Source organism: Squalius cephalus (genome assembly GCF_949319135.1).
Source record: "Squalius cephalus genome assembly, chromosome: 21".
Classification (NCBI taxonomy): Eukaryota; Metazoa; Chordata; class Actinopteri; order Cypriniformes; family Leuciscidae; genus Squalius; species Squalius cephalus.
The window spans coordinates 31545738-31563145 of record NC_137142.1 but is presented as its reverse complement, the minus strand read 5'-3'; the positions used below and the strand labels follow the sequence as shown (position 1 = coordinate 31563145).

The window sequence follows — 17408 nt, the reverse complement described above, 5'->3', positions numbered from 1 at the left end:
GACCTGTTTTCTTGGCCCGACCAGTCGCTCTTTTTTTGGACAAATCAGGTAGTGGTCGCTGACCAATAGGATAGATTCAGGCGGGACTCTCTGTACGTTTTTTTCTTATGATATGTGAGAGATGCGAATTCCACATAAACTTACTTTACGTTGGTAGGCAGATGTAAATTGTACATTGTGTGACGGTCAAACGCTTAAATGACAAACAAAGCCCCACAAACAAGTTAATACATTATGAATTTAATTTTAATGATCAATATGTTGGTTAATAATCACTTTTTTTTTTCTTTTTTTTTTTCTTTTTTTTTTTTTTACAATATGCAGTATGCATATGCATTTTAATCTCCCCAAACACATTTCTTAATATACTGGATAAAATGTAAATAAAATATACTGGATAAAAATTAATTACCCTCATTTGATCTCAATTAAGTAACAATTTCGCTACTTTAGTTAGAGCGAAAAAATGTATAGAATTTACAAAATTTTAAGTGCTGTAGAACAGGAATAACCCAAACTTTTTTTATTAGTTGCATCATTTTCTTTGCCGGCTTTTGATAATGTTGCTAATAGGTCCTACAAACAAACAGTGTCCATGATATGATATATCATGAAATACACCCATAGGGAGTTTGATTGACAGGCGATCTGACCAATCATAATCCGCCATCCGCCGAATCCACATTTTTTGTCAGACAAAGCAGTCAGGAGAATTAGTAGATTAACGTTGGAGGATTTGAACTTGAAAAACAGTGTGTCCTGGCGTCTTTCCGCGGTTAAAACAACATTCCTTCTTATGTTCATTCATGTTTAATTGATGCTATAAATTAAGGAAGAGATGATCGGTTCACTAGCAGCTTTAACTGAGGCTCTAGTCTACAGCATCTGTCAAACTCAGACACATTAAAGAGCCAGAAAACACTATTTATTGTTTAAATTTCTTTTAAAAATGAACAAATTTGAAAGGTGAGACTTTGTTTCATATTAAAAGTAGCCTGGTCTGTCCTTTCTGTCAGTGCGTTGTCAGTATCCTGTATTTTTCACTGCGTGAGAACATGGTGTGGCTTGTCGGACACATCAACACTAATTAAAGGGGGTGGGTCTCTGTGTAAATTGTACATTTTGTAAAAATGTGCACAGGGTGGCATTTTTGGGAAACCCCTCTATTCCTCTTACATGCACGTGATCTTGCATACTCTTCATCTCTGGCCGGTGAAGATTAAAGACATTCAGAGTTTGTCACAGTAATAATGGCTCCTCAGTACGCCCCCAGTCTCCGCTCAAGACTTCCTCTTGTGGCCTTCCTTCTGGAAACCATCTTTATCCTACTGTTTTTCTTTTTTGTGAAAATAGAGCAGCATGAGTCTGACAGTAAGCTTTTCATCCGCTCATATGCAGGTTAGTAAGTCTGATTTACATTAAGCTGTGCTATGATTCTTAAGAGTTCAAACTTGCATTCATTGTTCAGCTTAAGGATAAACCTGAGTTTATTTATGAACAGCATCACATCATCTTTTGTAAACCTGCTATGGTAATTTCATATGTTGATGCATACTAATGCAACAAAAGACTAGCACATATTCAGCTCAGAAATTATTTTTTTTTTAGAAACATAACATATCAAACTTAACATATCAAAACCAGTTGCAAAATTACTATCCATATGAACGTACTTAAAATGAATATGATTTGACTTTATTTTGTTTGTAAATGTGTGCCACATTGCCGTTTGGGGTGTGGAGCCACACCATCTCTGGTTTTGGATGATAAGAAGCATTTCTCTATCCCACAAGCAATTAAAAGACTGACCGCGGCGCCAAGTGTTTAAAGTTTATATCGCTTTACATACAATTACACATTGACAATATTGGAAATGCAATCTTTTCTACAGAATTCCAAGATATTCATGTGATGATATTCATGGGGTTTGGATTCCTGGCCACGTTCCTTGTACGATATGGTTTCAGCGGATCAGGGTTTAACATGCTGTTAGCAGCCATGGCCATCCAGTGGGCCGTCTTGATGAATGGCTTCCTGCTGCCACAACGCCACCACAGAAGAGAGATCCACATCAGTATGAAGAGGTACAGCTGCATTACAGGTCTTAGCAGATGCTTTCTTACAAAAGCAACTCACAATGTGTAAATGGCAATGGCAACATTTGCTCTGGTACATTTACTCTGGAAAAGCTAATCCATTTGTTTTTTAATAAAAACTGATTTTCATAATCATGACAAGGGCTTACCTTTACTTTTGTAATAATTTTTTCATACTTTCAGATGGTAAAAAAGGTACAACTGTCACTGGAATAAAAAGGTTCTAATATGTACCATTTGGGTACTAATATGTACACTTTTGGTACCGATGATATGTACCTTTGAGGTACTAATATGCACTCTTTTGGTACAAAGGTGTAACTTCTAAGAGGGTACCGCCCCAGTGACAGCTTTTGTACCTTTTTTCTGAGAGTAGGTTTGACAGCACCACTACATCAAATGTTATCTGTGCTCCTCATGTAGTGTGATTGAGGCAGAGCTCTGTGCAGCATCCGCTCTGATTGCAATGGGAGCGGTCCATGGGAAGACAAATCCTGTCCAGCTTTTACTAATGGCTCTGGTGGAGGTCACTGGATTTGTGATCAATCAGTGGATCCTGCGAACTCTGCTCCGTGTAAGAGAAGTATTACTTTCCCTGATAAAAATGATCACTTTCATCCTATATATATATATTTTATTTATTTATTTATTTTTAACTAGTACTGTCAAATTGTTTACTCGTTTAATTCACATCTGACATAAAAGTTTGTAAATGTACAATATATGTCTGTGTGCAATTTTATGTTTAGTTGCGATTAATCACAATTAATCGATTTGACAGCACTCATTTTAATCTTATTATCCACATTTCAAGGTACTTTGCATCCCAATTTCAACACAGAAGAATGATTTCAATGAAGAATGATTCATTCAGATTCATTCATTCATTGGTTTGTTCTCGAATGAATTGTTCCTGAATCAGTTGATCCTGAAAATTCCCAGTATTACATTCCCAGATATAAATTAATTTTCAAAATTGTCCATGTCCTCATCTATACATTGTAAATATATATATTCATGTTATATATAACATATATGTATATAACGTGACCCTGGATCATAAAACCAGTCACAAGTCTCACGATTATATTTGTGGCAATAGCCAACAATACATTGTATGGGTCAAAATTATCGATTTTTCTTTTATGCCAAAAATCATTTGGATATTAAGTAAAGATCATGTTCCATGAAGATATTCTTTGTAAATGTCCTACCAGAAATATATATAAAAAAATATTTTTGTGAGTGAATGCAGCACAATCGCGAACATAAATTAACAACTTTAAAGGCGATTTTCTCAATGTTTACATTTTTCAGATTCCAGATTTTCAATAGTTGTATCTCGGCCAAATATTGTCATATCCTAACAAACCATACATTAATGGAAAGCTTATGTATTCAGCTTTGTATAAATCTCAATTTTAAAAAACTGACCCATGTGACTGGTTTTGTGGTCCAGGGTCATATAGCATGTTATACATATATTTACAAACTTTTATTTTAGATGCGATTAATCAATTTGACACCACTAATGAACATACTATTTTATTTAGACAGATTGAGTATTTTCATTCTGTACTGAGGCAACGATTGAAGCTGTGCTCATGTTTCAGGCAGATCCACTGTACAGCATCATGATGCTGCATATCTTCGGAGCTCTTTTCGGTGTGATGGTGTCATGGGTGCTGCACAGAGAGGGAATCAATCCAAAACATGAGAAAGAAAAAATTGACCGTAGCACTGGCTTATTCGCAATGTTTGGTGAGTACTATAACTAACAGTTATCTCTCAGACTCAGAAGATACCTCTAAACCAGGTTTCAGACTCTAACCATGACTGCACATCAGATGAGTTTGTGAGCTTCAAGTGATTCTTTAAAGATAACCGAGTGAATATCACCTGTGCTTATTTCATGCAATAAAAATAGATATTTTAAGTTAATTTACTGCCTTAAATCACTCCATCGGATGCCTTTTTTATTCTTCCCACAAGCAAAAAGCATTTTATAAAGCAAAAATAGTTATATAGATCAATATCACTCGAGTAAGAGTGTGTTAAGGCCACAGATTATTTACAATTCGTGTGATGCAGGTCTATTATATAATTATTATTGAGTTGATGTGTAATAGCTGTTGCAGAAAATGTAACCACAACACTACATTCTGTAGCCGTTGAGCGTACATCGGTTATACACTCGTTGTTGCAGTACATTACGGGATTGAATGAGTGCACTTGATAACGTCCACTATGGTTTCGGACACAACTACAAATGGCTGACCCCTCAAATAGTGCCCTATTTAAAAGTATAGGGGGCGATTTCAGACACAGCCAGTCACTTGTTTAGATCCTAAATTAATCCTGAAAGTTGTGAACGAATCGGTTCAATAGGCCCAATGAATGATTCAGTGAGTCATTTACAAAGACAGTAATTTGTCGCCACCTACTGGTGTAACTGTGTAACCTGCAGAAAGAGTCCAACACTGACAGTCTGTCTGGAACAAAGAAAGACGAACGAAACAGTGAAAAGGCCCTTTTGAACGATGATCAGATTCAAGGACCGAAGTGTAATTATTTTATCTCTATATTTTAATTAAATCATGCACGGGAACTGCCTCCCTTTCTCTCTTTCTCACAGGAACGCTGTTTCTGTGGATATTCTGGCCCAGTTTTAACTCGGCACTGGTGCCTCAAAGGTGGGAGAAAGAACTGAAACTCACTGTGATATATGGGACGTATCTGTCTCTGGCCGTCAGTGTTGTCATGGCGATGTCTGTTTCTATGCTCACCAGCTCCAAAGGAAAGATGAACATGGTGAGCGACTGTAGTAAGAACATTCCCACGTAGCAAATTCCCTCACAGAGTTGAAACCAATCATAACATAATACTCTGAAATCTGACACATCATGAAAGTATAATGGGTTGTGAACTCCCATTTCATGTTGACTTTGTTAGGATCCAGTTTGTTAGATAATGGACACATCATGAAGAGTATCATGTTTTGCAGGTTCATATCCAGAGCTCTGCCCTGTCTGGTGGTGTTGCCATTAGTGTTGCCATGACGGCAGTCCACGAGCCATGGATCGCAATGATGATTGGCTTCTGTGCCGCTCTCTCATCAGCCCTGGGATTCCAGTACATGAAGGTCAAGCCACATCCATCACAAAATGGAAAACTCAAATGTTCCTGATCTCCCCCCATAAGTCAGGGTCGTTAACTAAAAAAAACATTAATTGAAATAAAACATTAAGCTTAAATTAAACTTATTGTATTTCAGTATTTGTCATTTTTGTTTAAAGTTGAAGTACTAAAATAGCTATAACTGTGATATATTCTCTGTTTTTCACTTTCATTCAGGATCACATGTTGTTTGCTTTTGAGTGTCATGACACCTGCGGCGTCCTCAACGTGCACGCCATACCGGGAATCCTGGGATGGTTCGCTCATTTATTTATACGGCTGGCCAGTAGTGAAAGCACAGTGTAAAGTGATTTTCACTTTTAGTCAATCATATGACGTGTGCATCCAATAAATTGCATTAATTAACCATAGAATAGCAATGACTACAGGCATAAAATGTCTGAGCTTTAGATGTTTTTCAGATCTTTTAATGTTGACTGTATTTGTGTTCTCAGAGCTGTGCGGTTTGCTGTGTATCACATCTGTGTTTTCCTCATAACAGTGTGCATGAGTCTGGTGATGGGAACAGCTACAGGTGATCATTTGACAGTCATATTTCATTTCCTTGTGTTATGAATAAGATCAGCAAAGCACCTTAGGCTGTTCTAAACAGTTTTCCCTGTGCATATGTTGATATGCATTTCTGTCTGTGAGCTAATTTGTAATAGATTCAGATTCTTTCTTTCTAAAAAAAAAAGAAAAGAAAAGAAAAAAAAGTAACACTGATGGTGCACTTTAGACATTCTACTAAGTTAAAGGGATGGTTTGGAGTAATTTCAGCCAAACACCCCCCCCCCCCCCCCCAAGAAGCTTTTTTTCCCTAACGCTAACCCGGACGTCGAGGTTACTTCCGTGATTTGGGAAAAATCCATAAAAGTCCTTTGCAAAACTCACAAGTGTAAGGGAAAAGCTAGTGAATTTAACACTTCATTGAAATTTATTTTTTTCCGAAGTGTTAACAACTTAGTGTTAACTAATAATTGTTGCAAACTGGTACTACCAACTAAATATTAGTGCATTCCTGGAACTGGACGTCGTTACACTACATCCTCATGCATCGCTTTCTGCCAGGACTTTTACGGGCTTTTCCCAAATCACGGAAGTGACGTCGGTGTCCGGGTTAGCGGTTGCATGAGCCGTCAGGCAAGAGTTATTTAAATAAACTCCTGATGTACTTACAAACTTTCCAATGCCTCGTTTTATGAGGACAGAACCTATTTGTACTACTGTAGAAGTTTGGTACCATTCTGGGCATTATTAGATCATTTATGAGATACAACCTTGGATCCATTAGCGCCTGCACTAAGCCATCCGGCTGATATCTCTAAATAAGCTCTAACTTTAATAATGTTAAACCAAGGGCTCGACGTCATGGTGAAAAGGACCCTAGGTTGATTTTACTCTGAACCATCCCTTTAAGTAACTACATGTCAACTAGCAGTCATTAGAGTAATAGTAGACTGTCTGCTTAATATCTGCTAACACTTTATTCTGATGCTCCTCAAAAGACATTCTACTGACGATAAGTGGCTTTGCAAGTACATGTCAACTTATTCTACTAACCCAAACCCTAATCTAACAGTCCACTAATACTCTAATGAGAGTTAGTTGACATGTAGTTGCAGAGTTATAGTTTGTAGAATGTCTACTGGTGAACCATCAAAATAAAGTGTTGTGTTTTTGCATAACCCTTACTGATAAGTTTTGTGTTTTAGTTTACTGAGGCAGACTAAACATAAAACTTAAATTAAAATTTGCAGGACTTTTCCTTAAATGGAGTTTCTGGAGACCCCAGCAGGACAGGAAGTGCTTTGATGACCAGGCATTCTGGGAGGTAAATGGTTTTGTTCATTCACAACAATATAAATGCAGTGGACTAAATGCCAATCCTTACTCTTGCTGTGTTTGCATTCATCTTTTTCGTTAAAATTTCCGTTGCTAATTATGTATTTCCTTCTCATGTAGTTTCCAAATTTGGTGGTACGTGTATGAAGAACTTGTGGACACAAATCGAAAAGAAAACTCCAGGCATAAATGCAATTAACACAAAATATATGTGTGTGTGTTTGAGAAGTCAGAGGTTGCTTAAGTAAACAATTTACAATATAAAATGTCCTTAAATGGAAATCGGCATGTTTTCTAACTGAAAAATCATCTTGCAAAGAATTTTCCAAGCCCGTGGCTGGATTAAATTACTTGAGTGGAAGCAAGACACACAGAGAAGAGTTTGTTTCATGACGATGGCGAGCTGATAAACCACACCAACAACTAACCAATATCTAAAAATAACCTGATGTCAGTCAGTACATTGACTGTAGTCCATAATCCCGTTATTCATCTGTATTTGAACATAGTGAAAGAAAAAACACTGGCTCTGTACATATTTACAATAATTTTATTCATTTGAAACCCACAGTTGAATGAAGTTTAGCTATTTTTTGTCAGAAAGAGAGACATGGATTACATTAAAATGTTACATTCTTTTAGCATGTAGAAATCACAGAATCTTTAATTTGTCAGTTGATAGACGAGTCAAAATCTCTGACTTACGTCACCTTATTCTCCCATAACCACTGAAATAATAAGAAATTGTGCTTTTTTAAAAACATTTAACATTTTTATACAACTCCCACATGCCCAAGCATACACATAGAGAGTGACCTTAATGCTCCAGAACACAAAATATATAACCAGGGTTCCCACAGTCAAGGAAAATATGCTGTTTGGTTTTACTAGTTGCACAGAAATTAAACACTTTTTTCTTTAAAAAAAGAAAAAAAAAGAAAAGTTGACAGTGAATGTACATGTTTCTGCTAAAGCTTAGCTCTAAGAAACTGCTCTTGCTCAGTGCAATCTCTGTAAAATAATTTTTAAAAATATGTAATAATGAATGACAGAAAAGAGTATGGGAATCCGTATAACATATTATATAAAAATCTTTCAAAAGTAAAACATTGAATAAAGCGCTGTTGTAGTGATGTTAACTGACAGAAGGTTGAGCTAATACGATGAAATTTCAAGAGATTATGCATGAAAGTGATCCGACAGATACAAATTTGGTGGCTTATGTAAAAAAAGCAAACTTATTCAAATGACACATTAAAAATAGAAACACAGTGAATCACTCATTTTGGTTTATAAACGATTCTGCTCAAAAACTCTCCCTGCTGCAATCACATAAAATCACGTTACTATATTGCGAATCAATGTTTGCTTTCCTTTTGAGATCTCTGGAAAAGCTAGGCTGAAGATATTAGCTCTTATTGTGCACTTTTAATTTCTGTATGCAATGTCATTGTAATTCTATTGCATATATGTAATTTTTTAATGCAGAGTCCATTTTGACTGCAGAGTCTGGATTTGATTTGCATTTCTTGTGTGCACCCATTGTGGCCACACAGGAAACAAGACAAAGAAAGGAAGAAGGAATATATTTAAGAACGGGAGTCGTCTGAGGGGTTGAAAAGAGGAGAGAAAGAAATAGCGAGTGCAAATAAGCAGCAATAAGTACAGAGGAATTGTGTGTCGATGGACTGTGGGATTTGATTGAGGGAAATGAAGCTTCACTGCCAGAGGTCCTCAGTTCGGCCAAACTTGAACACCAGACCACTGCAATCACAAATCAGAGCTCAATCAAATTATCATATTGTTTTCAGAATTTGCAGAGTAATTTATTATGATTTGCATGAATGCTCAAAATCTTAGATCTCTGGCGCAGGTAATTACAGGCCGGGCGATAGTTCATGTATTCATGATATGTTCAAAATTATTTTAATGCACTTTTAACGGGGCATTAGGCTTCCTAAAAGGTATTCTGAAGGTCATGTAAATGTCTTGCGACTAACGGATATTTAATTGCATCAGTAGAAAAAAAAAATCTTTCATTTTCAGTTTCATTCAGTTTGAATCAGATAATATTGTCCATTCCAATAGATTTATGGAAAATTCTATTTAACAACTCATTTGTGTAATCAATCACTTAAAATAATTATCTCCACATGGCAATTACATACAGTAAATTGTTTTAGTAAAAATATAGGTAATAAAACTACAATATAGGTATAATATTGCACATCATTTATTAAACATCCCTGTGGCCATTTGGTGAAAACATGAAAAACAAGTTCATTATTGAACTATATATATATATTTTTTTACTGTATTTACTTCTTGCATTAAACATTCTGAATTTATTTATTTAAAGAAATTTCCACTTTTATTCAGCAAGGGCATATTTAATTGATCAAAGGTGGCAGTAAAGACATTTATAATGATACAAAGGATTTCTATTTTAAATAAATGCTTTTGTGTTTAACTTGCTACTCAGTGAAGAATCATGAAAATATTAAGCATCAATTGTTTTCAACATTGATAATAATAATAAATGTTTCTTGAGCAGCAAATCATCATATTAGAATGATTTCTGAAGGATCATGTGACACTGAAGACTGGAGTAATGATGCTGAAAATTCAGCTTTGATCACAGGAATAAATTACATTATTTAAAAATATTAGGTTTTTTACTGTATTTTTGATCAAATAACTGCAGCCTTGGTGAACAATAAAGACCTCTTTCAAAAACATTTAAAAAATCTTACCAACCCCAAACTTTTGTAAAGTTTATATATATATATATATATATATATATATATATACAGTACAGGTCAAAAGTTTGGAAACATTACGGTTTTTTTAGGGCTGTCAAAAGATTAATCGTGATTAATCGCATCCAAAATAAAAGTTTGTTTTTACATAATATATGTGTGTGTACAGTGTATAATTATTTTCTATATATAAATACACACACATGCATATATATTTAAGAAAAATGTGTTATTTATATATAAAATATTTATATATAATATAAATTATATATAATATAAATATATATACACAGTATATACCTGCAAATATTTCTTAAATATATACATGCATGTGTGTGTATTTATATATAGAAAATAATTATACACCATACACACACATATATTATGTAAAAACAAACTTTTATTTTGGATGCGATTAATCGTTTGACAGGCCTAGTTTTTTTTATATTTTTTAAAGAAGTCTCTAATGCTTATCAAGGCTGCGTTTATTTGATCTAAAATACAGAAAAAAAACCCAGTAATATTGTGAAATATTATTACAACTTAAAATAATAGTTTTCTATTTGAATATACTTTAAAAAATAACTTATTCCTGTGATGCAAAGCTGAATTTTCAGCATCATTACTCCAGTCTTCAGTGTCACATGTGACATCCAGTCTATCACATGATCCTTTAGAAATCATTCTAATATTCTGATTTATTATGAGTGTTGGAAACAGTTCTGCTGCCTAATATATTTGATGAATAAAAGGTTAAAAAGAACTGCATTTATTCAAAAGAAAAATATATTTTCTAATAATATAAATCTTCTTTACTATCACTTTTTATCAATTTAACACATCCTTGCTGAATAAAGTATTTATTTATTTAAAAAAAAAAAAGACTGACCAGTAGTGTATATTGTTGTTACAAAAGATTTCTATTGTTAAAAAATTTGCTTCTTTTTTTTTATTTTTTTATTCATCAAAGTATTCTAAAAAAGTATCACAGGTTATGAAAAAAGCAGCAGAACTGTTTCCAACTTTGATAATGAATCATCATATCAGAATGATTTCATGTGATAGACTGGAGTAATGATCCTGAAAATTCAGCTTTGCGTCACAGAAATAAATGATAATTTAAACTATAATAAATTGAAAACCAATTATTTTAAATTGTAGTAATATACCACAATATTACATTTTTTTTCTGTATTTTTGATCAAATAAATGCAGGCTTGATGAGCAGAAGAAACTTCTTTCAAAAACATTAAAAATAGTAATGTTTCCAAACTGATAATATATATATATATATATATATATATATGTATGTATTTATTTATATTTGACAATATTTATATATTTGATAATATTTATATAGTGTATTGTGTATATATTGTCAAAATACTGAGGTAAGAAAAAGTGCCAATAGAATGATATCACCCAGCCCTGGCCTACAGTGACATATCAAACCTGTTCTGATGTGAGATTCTGTTCTCTCTATTTCCAAACTTACCCAAAGAAGATGAATGCATTTTGGAAGAAAACTGCAATACCAGGATACACTGACAGATCCTTCTTGTCTGTTCATTCATAAAAAGAAAAAAGAAAAATTCAATTAGAAACTATACACAAGCAGAAACCTGAAACATCTTTTTCTATAAAAAGAAAAAAGAAAGCAAAATATTTCTTATCTCTTACCGGTCACAACAAAACCACCAAACAGAATCCACATAGAGGCGATGAGAGACCCGAACGCCAACATGAACCCGATGAAGAGCCAAACTCTGGCACCTACACAGACACGCATTACATTTACATTTAATCATTTAATAGACACTTTTAACCAAAGCAATTAAATTAACAATAGGATAACAATATGCAAGTGCTGTGACCCTTCCCAGTTTAGTCTAACGCAGCAGATGCAATTTTTTACTTTTTTTATTTTTATTTAAAGGAGTCATAACCTAGTATTACCTTGGATACCCACACTCTATTATAGTCTTTCAGGCCCTTCTAAAAAAGAAAAGTGGAAAAAAAATAAACACAGAGCTCCTCTGACCCTTATTTCTGAAGGCATTATTGTCTCGCGAGATCTGATGCGATATTTTGGCTGTCGTGGACGGTCATTTTAATAATGCAAATGAGGGGCGCGTTGATTGGTGGCAGGAAGGAGGGGGGTTGACACCGCAGGTAACTTCAGCATATCATTCCAAAATGACATCATGGCGCAAGTTGTGAATGAACCCGACCTGGCCGCGACCTACGGGATTCAACCGTATATGTATGAGCCAGACTCTGAACCTGAGCTGGAAAGGGAAGATGTAGAGTCGATGGAAGGACGTCTACATCAAGATGTCTCTGAATGGTAAAGACAATCATTTTGACTGAGACATACATTATACCTTTTATTTAATGTAGATTACATTAACGGAGATGTAGTCTACTTTTTTATCAGCTTACAGTGGTTATTGAGATCAACGTTTGCTATCATGTGGTGTTTTTGCCTTGTTTCACGTTGTGGTTTTTTAGACATTCAATATTTTTGATATCAATATCCGAACGATTCCGGCGTAAAATGATTAGCACAGACACCTAACGTTAAGCCAGTGGGAAGGGTTGTAGGAACCGCGTCATTAAAAATGAATTTAATCCACTGGTCCCTGACAGCTTGGTCCGTTCTTGGGAGAGAAAACACATTTACATGTTGATTCCGGCAGTCAACAACAGAGCAATTCACGTGTGCACTACGTTTCTGCATCTTTCACGACTGAATATTAGGGGGAGAGGGGCAGGGCGGGCTTCCTGCAGCATAGGTCTGCGGTGTCCATATATGGTATATCCTGCCCCGTCTTGACGTCAAGTCGGGGCAGAAATTAAAAAGGGTGTGAAAAACACACCCTTTTTAAAGGAGTCATGACCTGTAATTTTCACTTTTCCACGAGAATCAATGTATGTTATGATTGCCTAACGATTATACACTGGCCGGGAAGCCGATATTTAAAAGTGAAGCGTTTACCCCTGGGTTCGTAAACCAGCCCACGTGCACGCGCACTCAAAATGACAGGTCATGACTCCTTTAAAAAGGGTGTGTTCACACTTGGCATGTTTGGTTCGATTAAATCGAACAGTGCGATTGCTCTGTTAGTGTGGTTAATTTGAACAAGTGTGAATGCTGCCATCTGAACCCTGGTGCACCAAACAAGCGGACTGAGACGCTGAAAAGATGAGTCTCAGTCTGCCTCCAAACCAACTCTGGTGTGGTTCGACTGAATTATGAACTTAACACAGACCAAAGACATGTAAACGAACCAAAAACAGGACATAATGTCACAAGATGCGACCCTAAAAAGGACAGAATGCTCACGCATTTTTCTCATCATAGTCGTGATGTTGCCCATCACAGTTCAGTACAGGCATCAGAACCGCGTCTCCTCGCAGCAGATCTTCACCTGTGTGTGTGTGTGTGTGTGTGTGTGTGTGTGACGGAGGGATTCCTGCCGCTGTTTTGACTCCTTTACACATGTTATAATCTCTCCAAGGGTTCTCAGCTGGTCAAAATACCATCACATATAGTCAAAATACCATCACATGACCTTATGTAGCCCCGCGCTCGTTGTCTTTTGACTTCCGGTCTGTATTTTCACAGCGATCTTGCGTATTTATGAATGAACGGCTCGTTTTAAAATCTTCCCGGTCGACTGACATTTGTTAAGACATCTGCTTTAAACATTACAGTCCTCATGATAACTTTCGTTAACTTTACATTAAGTAAATCCACTTCAAAAGCTAATTACTCCTGGGCAACGATGCTATAGAAATATACAGAGCGACCGCAAAAACGGAAGTTCAAAGACAATCCTCTAAAGATGGCGGCACCCTCGTTTCTCTGGCGCATAAGGTCTGTTGGCTACGTACATACAACAAGCGCATTTAGCCCAGAACACAGCATTGGTTTTGATGTTTGTTAAGTTCTGTTGCAAAATACTTTTTTTTTTTTATCTTTAGGTCCCGTCTTAAAGGGTTAGTTCACCCAAAAATGAAAATTCTGTCAGTAATTACTCACCCTCATGTTGTTCCAACCCCGTAAGACCTTCGTTCATCTTCGGAACACAAATTAAGATATTTTTGATTAAATCTGACAGCTGGATCACTTCTCCATGGGCTTCTAAGGGACTGAAACTTGGTGGCCCAGAAAATGTATTAAAGACATCGTTAATATAGTCCAAGTGACTCCAGTGGCTCAATCTTAAGTTTATAAAGCGACGAGAATACTTTTTGTGCGCACAAACAAACAAAAATAATGACTTTATTCCACTTTTCATTTCCTTCTCTCTGGGCCTCGGGTCTTTTCACGTAGTGTTTTTGCGCAGCGCGTCTGTGTTACACGTCACACGTAGGTTCACTATTGGCCGACGCTGGTCATGTGTGATACGTGGTGACGTAAGATTTAATAAAACTCTAAGATTTAATAAAACTCTAAGATTTAATAAAAAATATCTTAATTTGTGTTCCGAAGATGAACGAAGGTCTTACGGGGTTGGAACAACATGAGGGTGAGTAATTACTGACAGAATTTTCATTTTTGGGTGAACTATCCCTTTAAAAATGACTGTATTAACACCAAGCGAACCAGGAATAAATGTATTATTTTCTTTTTTGGTCCAGATCAAAAGAACCAAGAGAAGAACACCCCTAAAGGCACTCTTCAGTCATGTAGTATTACAATAACGTCAAAAAAACTCATGATGCGAATGCAGCACTTACCAGTCTGTCCCAAGCAGCCCTCGCTGTAGCTGTCTCCCCTCACCTGGCCATTTGACACCGCGTTGATCCTGCAATCAAACAAAGACCCTTTAAAGCAAGTCATTCCACTCGACGGCCATCTTTGAAACTCAGCTTCAGTATTTCAGTATTACAGCTCCTTTCTCTTTGAATGGGGAAACATCTCTAAACCTGTTCACCAAGCTTACGATTAAATTTCACATTTAAAATCAATGAAATCTGACAACAACGGTCTCAAATCCTGACAATAAAACTGCATTTGAAGTCATAAGCGCGTCTCAAAGCACTTTCCCCCATTCATTGTAATATAAGTGCACTGTCTTTGTATATCTAAAGTCTTTGATTGAAATCCACAGAAAGTGAAACTCAACAGGGAGTTAAACAATGCAGTCATGGTGACGGTAGTCATTGCACAACCCTGCAGTTAAATCAAGGCTAAACAACAGGAAGAAACATCTGGGACAGTCTGTTTGGCTGGACTCATTAAAGGAGAACTGCGGTCAATTTTAACATTGAGCTCATTTTTTTGTACATTTGGAGTGCTGTCAGTACAGAGAACAACGACAAAAATCGGTGTTGCCTACACCGTGTTATCCTCTTTTTAAAATTTGCACCCTGTTGACTTCAATGGGGCAAGTTTTAAACCTGCTTTTAGCCTCTTAACATCCTTGATGTGTCATTACAAGTGCACAGGTCATGTGAGTGATTCCTTTAGAGTGAACACAGTGAATCTGACTGCAGTAGATGTGAAAGATATGAATAAAAATGAAGTTAATTCAGCCAGCGCACATACCTGTATTTACATCCTGTTTTCTGTCGAAGTCCAAAGTAGTCGATTGTCGAGTTCACGTGCATAGGTTTAGTTACCTATGATCACGCGCGTGAACTCGACAATCGATTACTGTGGACTTCGACCGAAAACAGGAAGAAAATAGTAATACAGCTATGTGCGCTGGCTGAATTAACATAATTTGTATTCATATCTTGCACATCTACTGCAGTCAGATTCACCGTGTTCACTCTGAAGGAATCACTCACATGACCTGGGCACTTGTAATGACACATCAAGGATGTTAAGAGGCTAAAAGCAGGTTTAAAACTTGCCCCATTGAAGTCAACAGGGTGCAAATTTTAAAAAGAGGATAACACGGTGTAGGCAACACCGATTTTTGTCGTTGTTCTCTGTACTGACAGCACTCCAGATTTACAAAAAAAATGAGCTCAATGTTAAAATTGACCGGAGTTCTCCTTTAAACACAACTGTTCCCTTCATTAGAGGAAGCCAAGAGAGAATCTGTACAAGTGTGACTTACATGAGGAAGGCTATAGTCGCTATAACCCCACAGGTATGATATGCGTGGTGGAACTCTTCCTCTTTAGGGTACATTATCGCTGCGTCGATGATGATCCACCAGCCTGTGAAAAACTGCACGTGTGCACAGTGTGAGAAGAAAGATCATTAGATTGGGAATCACTGGATTTTTGAGGTTTATTTGATGTCATTAGGCGGACGTACCAGAACTCCGGCTGCGATGGAGGCGATGGTGTTTCTCTTCTCACCCCAATCCACATTACACTCGCAATCGCCACATCTGATCCCATCCAGAAACCCCGACATGCTGCTGATTTCACCTGATCATTCGAAGAAATACGGTTCTTTTGAGATGTTGTGCTGGTTAAGATATTTATTCATATTGCGTAATGAACTTTTTAACATTTAACTTAGGCTTTTATCCAAAGTGAATAACATGTATTACAGTGACAATCTTGCACAAATAAATAGATATTTAATTTCAAAAACACCATCCCCCATATCTATCTATCTATCTGCTGCTTATGCTTTTAGTTATATATTATATTATATATATAAGTTTTTTGGTGCTTAGTATTTTTATGGAAACCACGATGCAGTACCATTCAAAAGTTTGGGGTAAATAAAACAAATTAATAGTTTTATTCAGCAAGGTCGCATTAAATTCATCAAACGTGCCAGTAAAGACATTTATGTTACAAAAGATTATATTTCAAATTCATGCTGTTCATTTCAACTTTCTATTCAGTAAGAACTTACATTTTAAAATATATTGAAATAGCAAACAGTTATTTTAAATTGTAATTATAATTCACAATGGTGACTGTATGCTTGGTGACTGGTGAGCATAAGAGACTTATTTAAAAAAAACATTTTTGAAAAATACAGGGAGAAGTGAGTGTTCACAAACTCATTTTAGCAGCAATTATAATAATAAATGTAATAAATTCCACTGTTACTGCGCAAATGCAGCGCAGCATCACTGACTGCGCACACGCAGAGCACACATGATCATCCCGAAACCAAACACAAATAGCACACAAAAGGATTTCCATTTGTCATGTTTGCGACCAAAATCTGAATATTAACATTAGCGATATTTAACACAATAGTTTAAAACTACGTTTCCGCTCATTTTCGGACGAAGACGTCGAGTGTTAATGCTGTAAACGTGCTTGATCTCTTATGTCCGGATGATTTCTAACCCATATTTGCTACATCACTGTTTATATAAAGTATCGAGGATAAATACAAGCACAGTGTTGAAGAATACCTCATGAATGATCTCAATGACTCATGCTCTATAGCACAATAAATTCTTACCTGCACTTTTCTTGAGTTTTTCTTGTGGTTCGCAGTAAGTGGAGATAGACTCCGCAGTCTTCCGTCTCAAACAGTGGCTCTGAGCCGCACATGCGCAGTGCGCTCTCCATCACACAGCACATCCGATCAAAC

The 17408-nt window shown here is 36.1% G+C and overlaps 2 protein-coding genes across 3 annotated transcripts; one reads left to right on the top strand and one right to left on the bottom strand.

Moving 5' to 3' along the window:
• The first annotated feature begins 1164 nt into the window (after positions 1-1164).
• rhd (Rh blood group, D antigen) lies at positions 1165-8807 on the top strand. 2 transcript variants are annotated; one of them, XR_013819513.1, is made up of 10 exons: positions 1165-1398; positions 1892-2084; positions 2520-2670; positions 3710-3857; positions 4732-4907; positions 5101-5238; positions 5451-5575; positions 5776-5808; positions 7034-7107; positions 7239-8807. XR_013819513.1 is itself a non-coding variant. In XM_079855015.1 (10 exons), exons 1-10 carry the CDS (start codon positions 1251-1253, stop codon positions 7263-7265), a joined length of 1260 nt encoding a protein of 419 aa, XP_079711141.1. In that variant the 5' UTR covers positions 1165-1250; the 3' UTR covers positions 7266-8807. The 2 variants fall into 2 exon arrangements, 1 of the variants encoding a protein (XP_079711141.1); XM_079855015.1 differs by having other exon boundaries at positions 5729-5808.
• Positions 7653-17395, bottom strand: tmem50a (transmembrane protein 50A). Its single transcript, XM_079855019.1, has 7 exons — positions 17277-17395; positions 16158-16273; positions 15955-16067; positions 14624-14691; positions 11558-11650; positions 11373-11439; positions 7653-8882 (listed from the first exon to the last, which is right to left on the bottom strand). Exons 2-7 carry the CDS (start codon positions 16257-16259, stop codon positions 8837-8839), a joined length of 489 nt encoding a protein of 162 aa, XP_079711145.1. The 5' UTR covers positions 16260-16273; positions 17277-17395; the 3' UTR covers positions 7653-8836.
• Between the last annotated feature and the right edge of the window lie 13 nt (positions 17396-17408).